This window comes from Myotis lucifugus, unplaced genomic scaffold (assembly GCF_000147115.1).
Source record: "Myotis lucifugus unplaced genomic scaffold, Myoluc2.0 scaffold_4936, whole genome shotgun sequence".
Lineage (NCBI taxonomy): Eukaryota > Metazoa > Chordata > Mammalia > Chiroptera > Vespertilionidae > Myotis > Myotis lucifugus.
In genome coordinates, this window is record NW_005875984.1 from 1 (window position 1) to 10,816 (window position 10,816).

The 10,816-nt window shown below is 43.2% G+C and overlaps 1 protein-coding gene across 1 annotated transcript; it reads left to right on the forward strand.

The window, feature by feature from the left end:
• Nucleotides 1–2,432: 2,432 nt before the first annotated feature.
• On the forward strand, nucleotides 2,433–9,652 carry LOC102426390 (dedicator of cytokinesis protein 5-like; the record flags this gene model as incomplete). The annotated part of the gene is made up of 4 exons (XM_006109002.3): nucleotides 2,433–2,568; nucleotides 4,728–4,885; nucleotides 5,923–6,004; nucleotides 9,403–9,652. Coding segments are annotated over 4 exons (613 nt in total), but the record flags the coding sequence as incomplete, so codon positions are not given.
• Nucleotides 9,653–10,816: the final 1,164 nt, after the last annotated feature.

Consider the following 10,816-nt stretch of genomic DNA (forward strand, 5'->3'; position numbering starts at 1 on the left):
TGTTTATATTTTAACATTGGATTTTACGTCAGTGTCAGACTCAATCTCTCTCCATCTTCGCCTAACCAGAAGTGCAGGAAGTCCAGATTTGCCAGTTTTTAGCATGTTTTTGCCAGGTAAAGCATGTTTTTAGCCTGTTGATTGTAACTCCAATAAGTTCTAAAGAGTTAATCACTTCCTTACTTATCTGATTAGCTCAGGCAGATATGTAGGTTCTAGTACTGCCTTTTAGAAAATGAGAAATTCAGTCAATTCGTCAAATTTATGATGACCTAGGGTTTATCCCTCCTGACTGGCTCTTTTTAAAAGACTGGGTTGGTTCCTCATTTTGTTTTTATTGATGATTGATTTGGTATTTAGCCTCATTTTTTAAATGTGTTCAGCTTGTGCATATATGATTTTTTTTGCCTTACTTCTTCAACTTCACGACTCTGGGAAATGCTTCAAAGACCTGTTAAAATTGTCCGAGTCGTTTAAATGTTGTAGACTTTGACAGCTGGATTCAGAAACGGCTAGAGTGAACATAGCATACAATGTTCAGACTCAGCCATTATTTATGAAATCTCTCTCATGTACACTTCACATGTATTACCTGGTTGTAGCTGCTATTCCAATTTTATGGTTAAAGAAACAGACCAAGTAAGTTTAAGTGATTTGCTTCCAAGTCATAAAGATATAAGTGGGAAAGCTTAAGTTGAACCCAAGAGTTTTCTATTTTATGTCTAATGCTCCTTTCTTCGGGTTAAGAATTAGCAGTTCCCACCCTCGTCCCTTGTCTATCCACAGGACTATAACCACCGGGGTTGCTTTGCCAATCATTAGTGCCAGGGGACCTAAAAATCAGCAAAGGTGGCATACGGTAGCTGTCTCCTTGCACATATGCTGCCTCTGTAGTTTTGGGCATTGGCCTGGGAGACCCTGATCTCTGGCACAGATGCTAACCTCCTACAAACAGCAGAACAGGCCTGCCTTCCCATTCCAGCACTTGGAAGCAGCTCAGGTAATGAAGCTTCTCCGTCAATGCAGCATGATCCAGTCTCTGAGCAGCCACCGAGGCCCCTTGCTCATGAGTCTGGGTGGCCTGTGGGTCTGGCTGCCATGGAGAGGAACCTGCCAGATGAAATCAGTTGATGGAGATGCTATAGAACACGGAGGAGGAAAATGAGGCATTTCTGCTTTCTTCCCAAAGATTTGGCACATTTCACTGTTATCCCTGCGTTTTCTTGCTGTTTGGACACTCCTAGTCCCAAATTGCCCGTGCCTGGAATGTACATTGGGCATTCAGATAGCAGTATCCTGTTTCCACCACAGTCCCCACTTCTTGGAACTGAGTACAGTTTCTTCTACTTCTGTGTGCACATTGGACATGAGGGCCCTGCTGGGACTGTGCCATGCACAGGCCATATAGCTCCCTCTCTTCCTGTCATTACTCAGAATTACATCTTAACTCAGTCAGGTGTTTTCTTGTGCCAGTTGCCACAATAAAAGCTAACGCTTGTTGAGTGTACACTATACACTAGATACTGTTTCATGCTTTACATGCATTATCTCATTAAATTCTCCCAAGAGCCCTAAAGGGTGGGGAATATTTACAGGAAATCAGAGCTTTGCAAAATTATCTAAATTACCCAGAGCCACCTTCCTAGCAAGTATGAGAGCCAAGATTCAAATCTTGGTCTGATTGATACCAGGGCCCACACTCTGAAATGGGTCAGGAGATACCAGTAGCCAGGCCTTACTTCATTGATCTCCTTTAAGACAGTCTTGAATTAGTACTGTCCCCCAAGCCTGCACCTTGAAGGGTGGCAGGGCAAGCCCCAATACTTATGCAGTGACCTTTCATGATTCCTATGTCAAACAGGGAGGAAGCATTGGTCAGAGGAATTTGGTCAGTGCCAATCTTGCCTTTGCTGGTGAGGTTCTGTGGACCAAAGTATTTTGCAAATCATTATATGAGTTTGGTTAATCTATATATATATAAAAGCCAAGTGACTGGAGTGACCAGAACATCTGGTTGCTATGACGCACACAGCGGCCAGCCAACCGGCCCAATCTGGGGCGGAGTAGGCAGTCAACCTCCCCGGATGGCCCAGCCCCCGATCAGCCCCGCCCCCCCAACCCCAATCAGGGGTGGGGCCGGCTGGCCAACCTCCTGCAGCCCCTCCCCCCAGCCAGCCCAGCCCCAGTCAGGGCAGGCAGGCCGGACCCCACCCATGCACGAATTTGTGCACCGGGCCTCTAGTATTATCGTAAGTTTTTAAACTCTGTGAAATGGCATGTAGACAGGAATTGAAAGGAGACAAGCCAATGAGCTGTTCTTGACTTGTCCAGCATCCATACCTCCTCACCATGACTCCTGGCTCTCTCATGAGGGCTCTTCAGGAAGGAGTCTGTTTCTGTTGAGGACCAGCTGACCACTCCTTTCTTTCTAGAATACTTGGGTTAGATCTGGTCGTGCGAGATGACAACGGAAACATCTTGGACCCAGATGAAACCAGCACGATTGCCCTCTTCAAGGTGCATGAAATGGCCTCAAAAAGGATTGAGGAAAGGATTCAAGAAGAAAAGGTAATCTTCCTCAAATATGCCGGTTTTGGCCACTGAGGTTCTATTTTTGCTTTTGCTTTTAATGAGAGAAAGGGAGTTGTTGACCACAAGGTAAAAATGTTGTTCAGAAAACCAGTTATGCCCTCATTTTAAATGTAACAGAAAGAATGACACAGCTATAGGTATGTTCTGATGAGGAAAGTTTGCAAAACTATATATTAAATAAAAAAGAGCAAGATGCAAAACTGTGTATGAAATACTATTATTTGTGTTTCAAAAAAGAATATGCAGCCCTGGCCAGTGTGGCTCCCTTGGTTGGAGCACTGTCCCATACACTGAAAAGTAGAAGGTTTGATTCCCAGTCAGGGTACATTCCCAGGATGCAGGTTCTATCCCCAGTTGGGGCACATGCAGGAGGCAACTGATTGATGTTTCACTCTTGCATCCATGTTTCTCCCTCTCCCTTCCTCCTCTCTAAAATCAATTAAAAAAATTACATACATTTGTGCTTGCTTCTGTGTTGACTAACTCTGGAATAATAGACAAGAAATTGGTAATTAATGGGTACCTCTGGGAAAGAGCTCGGTGGAAGGGAGCCTTTTTACCATGTAACCTTCTATATTTAGAAAATTGTATTACAATTTTCAAAATAATTTAAACAATATTAAGAAATAAAGTGTTTGAAAGATTTTGAAAGTAATAATTGGACATTAACTAAAAGTTAGAAAGGTACAGAAAAAGAGAAACGTTACTCACCTGTCTTATGACTGCCTAACCATATTGATATTTAGGTATAAGGTCTTGCAGTCTTTCTGTTATAATAAGTAGAAGTTTCTGTTTTTCTTTTATTTTTTTAAAAATATATTTTATTGACTTTTTACAGAGAAGAAGGGAGAGGGGTAGAGAGTTAGAAACATCGATGAGAGAGAAACATCGATCAGCTGCCTCCTGCACACTCCCGACTGGGGATGTGCCCGCAACCAAGGTACATGCCCTTGACCGGAATCGAACCTGGGACCCTTGATTCCGCAGGCCGGTGCTCTATCCACTGAGCCAAACCAGTTAGGGCTCTTTTATTTTCTTAGTTATAGGTTTATTTCTTTAGCACAGTGGTGATAATACGTTAATTGTGTTTCTGGATTTAATGGTTAATTGTGCCTGAGAGTGAAGCTTCCCAGTGGAATCTCTTATTTGCAGTGAGAGTTATTCCCCAAAAGAAGGATAATGATCGTGATTTTTATGCCTTTGAGGTTCATCCAGAAGTGATTGTGAGAGATGAGAACTTCTTGAAGCTACTAAAATCATGAATTATCACCTTTTGGCAGCTATTCAATTACTTGGGTTCAAGGCTCTGAACGGGACAGTCTTGATTATGTAAATAATGATTATATTTTGCTCACTTGATTATTTGTCCACTTTCATATAGTTTCTCTTCTTGGGTGGTAATTATTATTTGTCCTCCTTTTTTTAAATTTATTTCAGAGAGGAAGGGAGAGGGAGAGAGGGAAACATCAGTGATGAGAAAGAATCATTGACTGGCTGTCTCCTGAACGCCCCCTACTGGGGATCGAGCCGACAACCTGGACATGTGCCCTTGACTAGAATCGAACCTGGGACCCTTCAGTCCGCAGGCTGATGCTCTATTCACTGAGCCAAACTTGTCCCCATTTTAAAAAAATATATATGTTTTTATTGATTTTTAGAGAGAGATGAAGGGAGAGAGATAGAAACATCAATGAGAGAGAAACATCATCGATCGGCTGCCTCCTGCATGTCCCCCTTGAGAATGGAGCTGTAACCCTGGCATGTTTCCTGATGGGGAATCGAATTGGTGACGTCTTCATTCATGGGCCAACCACTGAGCCATACAGGACAAGCTGCTTGTCCCCCATTTGCCAATTTTTTTAATACATTTTTTTATTGATGTCAGAGAGGAAGGGAAAGAGAGAGAGATAGAAACATCAATGATGAGAGAGAATCATTGATTGGCTGCCTCCTGCACACCCCCAACTGGGCATTGAGCCCACAACCCAGGCATGTGCCCTGACTGGTAATTGGACAGAGACTTCCTGGTTCATAGGTCAAAGTTTAACCACTGAGCCACGCCGGCCGGGCGCATTTGCCAATATTTCCCATTTGCTGAAAACAAGGTGCTTTCCTCTCTTGTCCTCTGTGTTCAGTCACTCCTGCAGAACCTGGACTTGCGGGGCCAGTCCAACTTCAATACCTTCCACACCTACGGCCTCTATATTAACTTCAAGAACTTTGTGTGCAACATCGGGGAAGATGCAGAGTTGTTCATGGCCCTCTATGACCCTGACCAGTCCACGTTCATCAGGTAATAGAGACCCAGCCATCAGCTGCCCACCTCACAGAAATATCCAGCCTTCACCTACCCTGCCTGAGGTTAGGTTTGAGAGGGGAAGACAGAAAAGAGTGGGAAAGATTTCTGGGCAGAAGAAAATAAAATCCTTTGGGCTAAAAGCCGTTTTGTCTGGCTGCTGAAATAGTGCAATAACAGTTTGTGAACTCCCCGGGTCTTAGAAATCACGTAAAACTCATCAGAACACAGAGACGGGAACACAGAGCTCAAAAGATAATAGGGGAGGTGTGGGGAAGGCTGACTCTGCAGAGCACAGAGGTGGATACATGTCATTATACATTTGTCCAAACTCATAGAATGTGCAACACGAAGAGTGAGCCCTAATGTAAACTCTGGGTGATAATTGATGTGTCCATCCATGTAGGGTCATCGACTGTAACAGATGCACTGCTCTGGTGGGGGCATGGATAGTGGGAGGCTGTGCATGGGTAGGGCAGGGGGTATATGGGAAATTTGTATTTTCTGCTCAACTTTGCTGTGAACCTACAACTGCCCTAATAGATAAAGTCTATACAATATTTTTGATGACTAGTGGGAATGATAATAGGCTTTGTTTGGCCCTACAGTGGCATTACTGCTGAGCAGCTAAGATGTATTTTGAACAAGATGGTTAAAAGTAATTAAAAACAGATTGTTTATTTCTAAAATAGAAATTGTATTTGAGTGTTGTGATATGTTTTCCAGGGGAAGGATTTAGAGTGAATATTATAAAATGATATCCTTGATTCAGCAAAGCTGAAACGTTTAGACAGAATTTGAGGTGGAAGAAAGGCCCCAGATGGAATCTGCTGTGTCTGTCCATCTTGAGCATTGCTTGTCCCCGGTCCACACAGGGTGTGCCTGTGGGGCTGGGCTGCAGAAGGCTCCATTCACACCCGCCTGATGAATTTAACAGCTTTTCTGGGCCTTGCTTTTACCCTGCCAGTCTATACTGTGGGCAGCTCCAAGCCCAGTTAACTTCTTGTTAAGAATCAGTTTTTCTCCTTCACCAGTGAGAACTACCTAATTCGTTGGGGCAGTAACGGGATGCCCAAGGAAATCGAGAAGCTTAATAACCTTCAGGCGGTTTTCACTGTAAGTCCTACCTTCTGTTTAATCATTTTATTTTTTTATGATATTAGTGGATGCACAGGATAGGTATATGAAAAACATTAAAACATGAAACAGTGAAAATACAGGTTATCAAACAAAAGTCATCATAATCCCCCTAGCAGGAATAACCCACTCATTTGTTCAACAAATACTTGTCAAGCACCTATTAGATGCTGGACACTGACTATCAGGGCACTTGAGATACATCAGTGAACACATCATAAAAATGTTTGCTCAAGAAGCTTTTGTCCAAATGGGAAAGACAGTAATAGGCAACCCTATATAATAAAGAGGCAATATGCAAATTAACCCTCACACCGTAATGCTGTCACAAGATGGCGGCACACACAGTGAGGGCGGGGCCGGCTGCTCTGCACGCCCGCCTGCTGCCACAGTTCCCGCAGCCCCGCCAGGGGGCAGGTCTCAGCTGCTGCTCCCCATGGCTTCCCCGGGGAGTCGGATATCCCCTGAGGGGTCCCAGATTGGAGAGGTTGCCGGCTGGGCTGAGGGACACCCCTCCAGTGCACGAATTTTGTGCACCGGGACTCTAAGTAATAAAATAAATGAGTAAATCCTGTAGAATGTTAGCAATCTTAACACATTGCGGACCAGTAGTTGTATTGCTAGCTTTGCCCAGTGGCCAGATAAGTTTCTATTGAACGAGTACAAAAAACGTTTTTATATAAATGTTAAAGGCATGCTTTAAAATTAAATACCCATTGCATTTTGAAGTTATTTATTACATATTCTTACAAGCTAATATCTTTTTAAAGTATGATAGTTGTAAAACACTGTGTAATATGAAGCGGGAATTCTAATGATCCATCCGCAGTGTGTTAAGTGTTTTGGGGGGATCGGGTGTTTCTGGGCTGGGGGAGGGTTGCCATTTAAAAAAAAAAAGGTGTATCAGGCAGAACTCTGGGATGGAGCCTTTTAAGCAAGAACTTGAAGGGAGTGGGCAGTGCTCATCAGGGGCACTAGCATTTCCCCAGCATTTCAGAACCAGGTTACAGCTCAGGCAAAGATGGGACTTTCTTGTTTGCATATATTTGAATGGCCTTTCCTTTTCCTCCTTTCAAGGTAAGAGAAGTAATGCTATATATGCATCAAGACAAGGAAATTTATTGGGCTGTAGCTTGGGCATGGTGACTCTATTTCACTCGGGCTAAGAACCTTCTCGGGATTCTCTCACTTTGTTATGACTTCAGTGCTCGAAATACCCTAGAGCTGCTGCCTCCTGCTCTGGAAAGACAGAAGACAGGTTTCCCCAGCAACCATTGGGCCTAAAGGAGATACATCCTTCCTTTTCCCCCTTTTTTTCCTTAAGCCACACCCCTGTTTTATCTCCACGCCCTCTCACCACTCTATGGCAAGGAAAGCAGAGTCTAAGGTAGAGCTCCAAATGAAGTGATGGGAAGGAGCAGTGGTCCCATATGGGCTTGTCCATTCATTCATCCATTCATTTCTCATTATTATTCATTTCTTCTATTAACATCCCATCCCTAAGACAGGCGTGGTTTGATGCCTATCTCTGCACTGACCCATCTGTATCTTCACCACCTGGTAAAGGTAGATAAAAAAGCCCTTGGAACTAACTCTTCCCAAAACCTGCCCTCAACACATAGAGTATTTCCTTATTTCTGAGATATGGGAGTTTTTTCCCTAAAATCAGAAGGCATTTATCAGTCACTGTGTACATTAAAAAAGAAAACACATTTCAAAAAGTTATTATTGGGCCCTGGCTGGTGTAGCTCAGTTGGTTAGAGTGTTGCCCTGCACACGGAAAGGCCTTGGCTTCTATTCCCCATCAGGACACATACCCAGGTTTCAGGTTCCATCCTCGGTTGAGGCAACCAATAGATGTTTCTCTCTTTCTCCCTCTCCCTTCCTCTCTCTAAAAATCAATGGAAATGTATCCATGGGTGAAGATTTTAAAAAGCATTATTGAATCTTTGGTCCATCTTCTAATCAGTTCTGCATAGCTGCAATTCATCTCCCTCCCCCATCCCTCCTTCCAGCTAGGACCTTCTTGTATATACATTTCATGTCCAACTTTTTCACTTAAAAGAATGTAGTGATCATTTCCTGGGTCATAAAGCCTTCTTCAAAAACCTTATCAGTTTTTGCATATTCTTAAATAATATGAATGTGCTACAATTTATCTAACGAGTCGCCTGGAGCCATTATCTCTCTCTTAACAGAAGCCTTACAAAACCAAGAGTAGAAATTCAAGGTTGATATTATCATTGTTCTGTATTCCTATTCCTATGTCGGAGGTTTAAGTAAATTACAGAGGATGGATTTGAAATTATTGTTTGAAAAGTAATTCTTGATTCAGTAAAAAGGCCTTGGACAGCTGTTTCATGAAAAGAATTTGGGATGCAATTCAATTCTATTTGATGCTAAAGTGAGTGAGATATGAGAGCTCATTCATGGGTTTCTCACCCATCCTTAAGAATACAAACCAATGTAGCCCTGACTGGTGGTTCATTTGGTTGGAGCATCGTCCCATACACCAAGAAAAGGCTTTGAGTTCTATTTCTGGTCAGGACACATACCTAGGTTGCAGGTTCAATCCCGAATCAGGGCGTGTATGGGAGGCAACCGATTAGCGTTTTTCTCTCACATTGATGTTTCTCTCGCCCCCCCCCCCTTCCTGTCTCTCTAAAATGAACTTAAGAAAAAATCCTCCAGTGAAGATGAAAAAGAAAAAGAATACAAACAAGTGTAGAACATGAGCTACAAAGAAACAGATATTTCACCTACACATCACTTATCAATCGACATACACCCAGGAGCGCTCAGTGATGCCTCCTAAAGCCGAGGAACGGTTACGCAAAGCGCTGCATGTAAATTTCTGTGTTATAATTGCCTTGCAGGCTTGTTTGGAAGATGAAAGGAAACCAGCATGTGTGGGTACCCAATAAATGTCAGTACCACACGCGTTTTAATCTCATTAGACACTGAAATGCATCCTGTACTCAGATATATCTTGGCAATATATAAAGTAGCCCTGACAAGTGTCCTGATTTTGAATACCCTGCTTGAATGGATGGACCAGGGACTTTAGATTAAATAGGATCCGATTTATAAATTTGAAGTAGGAACTGGGGAATAAATGTCTTTCCGCTGTTGAATAGTCATTTTTCTGAAAAACAGTCATTTTTCTTGGGCGCATAGGGAGAAGAGAGCAAGCATTTTGATCTTTCAACATTCTAAAGGTGGTGGGTGGGTAGGGGTTGGGAGGAGGGGAGGAAAGGAGGAGATAATAGAAGGTATCTGTAATACTATCAATAATAAAAATATATTTTAAAAAATAAAAAGAGGAACGAAGGTGACAGGTGACATGGTGTGGCCCCTGTGACGCTCTGCTTCTTTAGGACCTCAGCAGCACCGACCTCATCCGGCCCCGCATCAGCCTCGTGTGCCAGATCGTCCGGGTGGGCCGCATGGAGCTGAAGGAGGCCAAAAAGCACACCTGTGGACTGCGGAGACCCTTTGGGGTAGCAGGTATGGGAAGACCCAGAGACGAATGTAGAATGTGCAGCCCCTGTGAATGCAGTGTGGGAGGCCCCCCCAAATTAAACATAGCCTGGCTGGTATGCCTCAGTGGTTGAGCATCAACCCATGAACCAGGAGGCCGAGGATCAGTTCCCAGTCGGGGCACATGCCCGGGTTGTAGGCTTGATCCCCAGTAGGAGGCTTGCAGGAGGCAGCCAGTCAATGATTCTCTCTTACCATTGATGTTTCTATCCCTCTTTCCCTCTCGCTTCCTCTCTGAAATCAATAAAGACATATTTTTTTTAAAAAATTAAACATAGGGCTTCTAATCCAGCAGTCCCTCTTATGGTTGTATACCCAAAAGAATTAAAATCAGGGTCTCATGGAAATAATTGTACATCCCATGCTCACTGCAGCATTATTCACAATGGCCAAAAGGTGGAAGCAATCCAGGTGCCCAGCGATGGATGAATGGGATAAACAAAATGTGTTATGTCCATACAATGGACTATATTCAGCCTTAAAAGGAAGGAAGGAAATTCTGACACCTGCTACAACTTGGATGATCCATGAAGATATTATATCAAGTGAAATAAGTCGGTCATAAAAAGATAAATGATTCTACTATATGATTCTACTTACATGAAGTATGCATAGAATGGTTAAATTCATAGACACAGGAAGTAGAATGGTAGTTGCCAGGGGCCGGGGAGTTAGTGTTTAATGGGGACAGAGTTTCAGTTTGGAAGGATGACACATTGTGGAGGTGAATGGTGGTGATGGCTGCACAACCATCTGAATGGACTTCATGCCACAGAACTGCCCACTTAACACATTTCGTACCGCTCAGGAGTTTTCTCGTGTTTTGCGTGCCATCTGTTAAGGACCGTTCACGAGTGTTCTTGTTTTTCACGCCCATGGAAAAAGGAGCGAATCTAGATACTTATGTAAATTTTGTTCGTTCCCTCTTCATAGAGGAAAATGTTTTACGCAGTACCATACGTTAAAAAAGTACTAGGAACTTTAATTGTTTAATTGTTTTTGTAAATAAAAATGTTATAATTATTGAAAAACAACACCTAAAGTGCATTATGATGATTTAAATAACGTGCAGTTTGCCCAAAAATGTGCGGTCCCTGGCGTATGTCTTAGAGATTTCTATGCGGTACGCAATGTGTTAAATTGGCCCTGGCCGGGGTGGCTCTGGTGGTTGGAGCATTGTCCTGTGGCCAGCACAGTGTCTGCACGCAGCAGGCCCTCCGTCATGGCTCGGAATATCCTCCTGCTAACGGC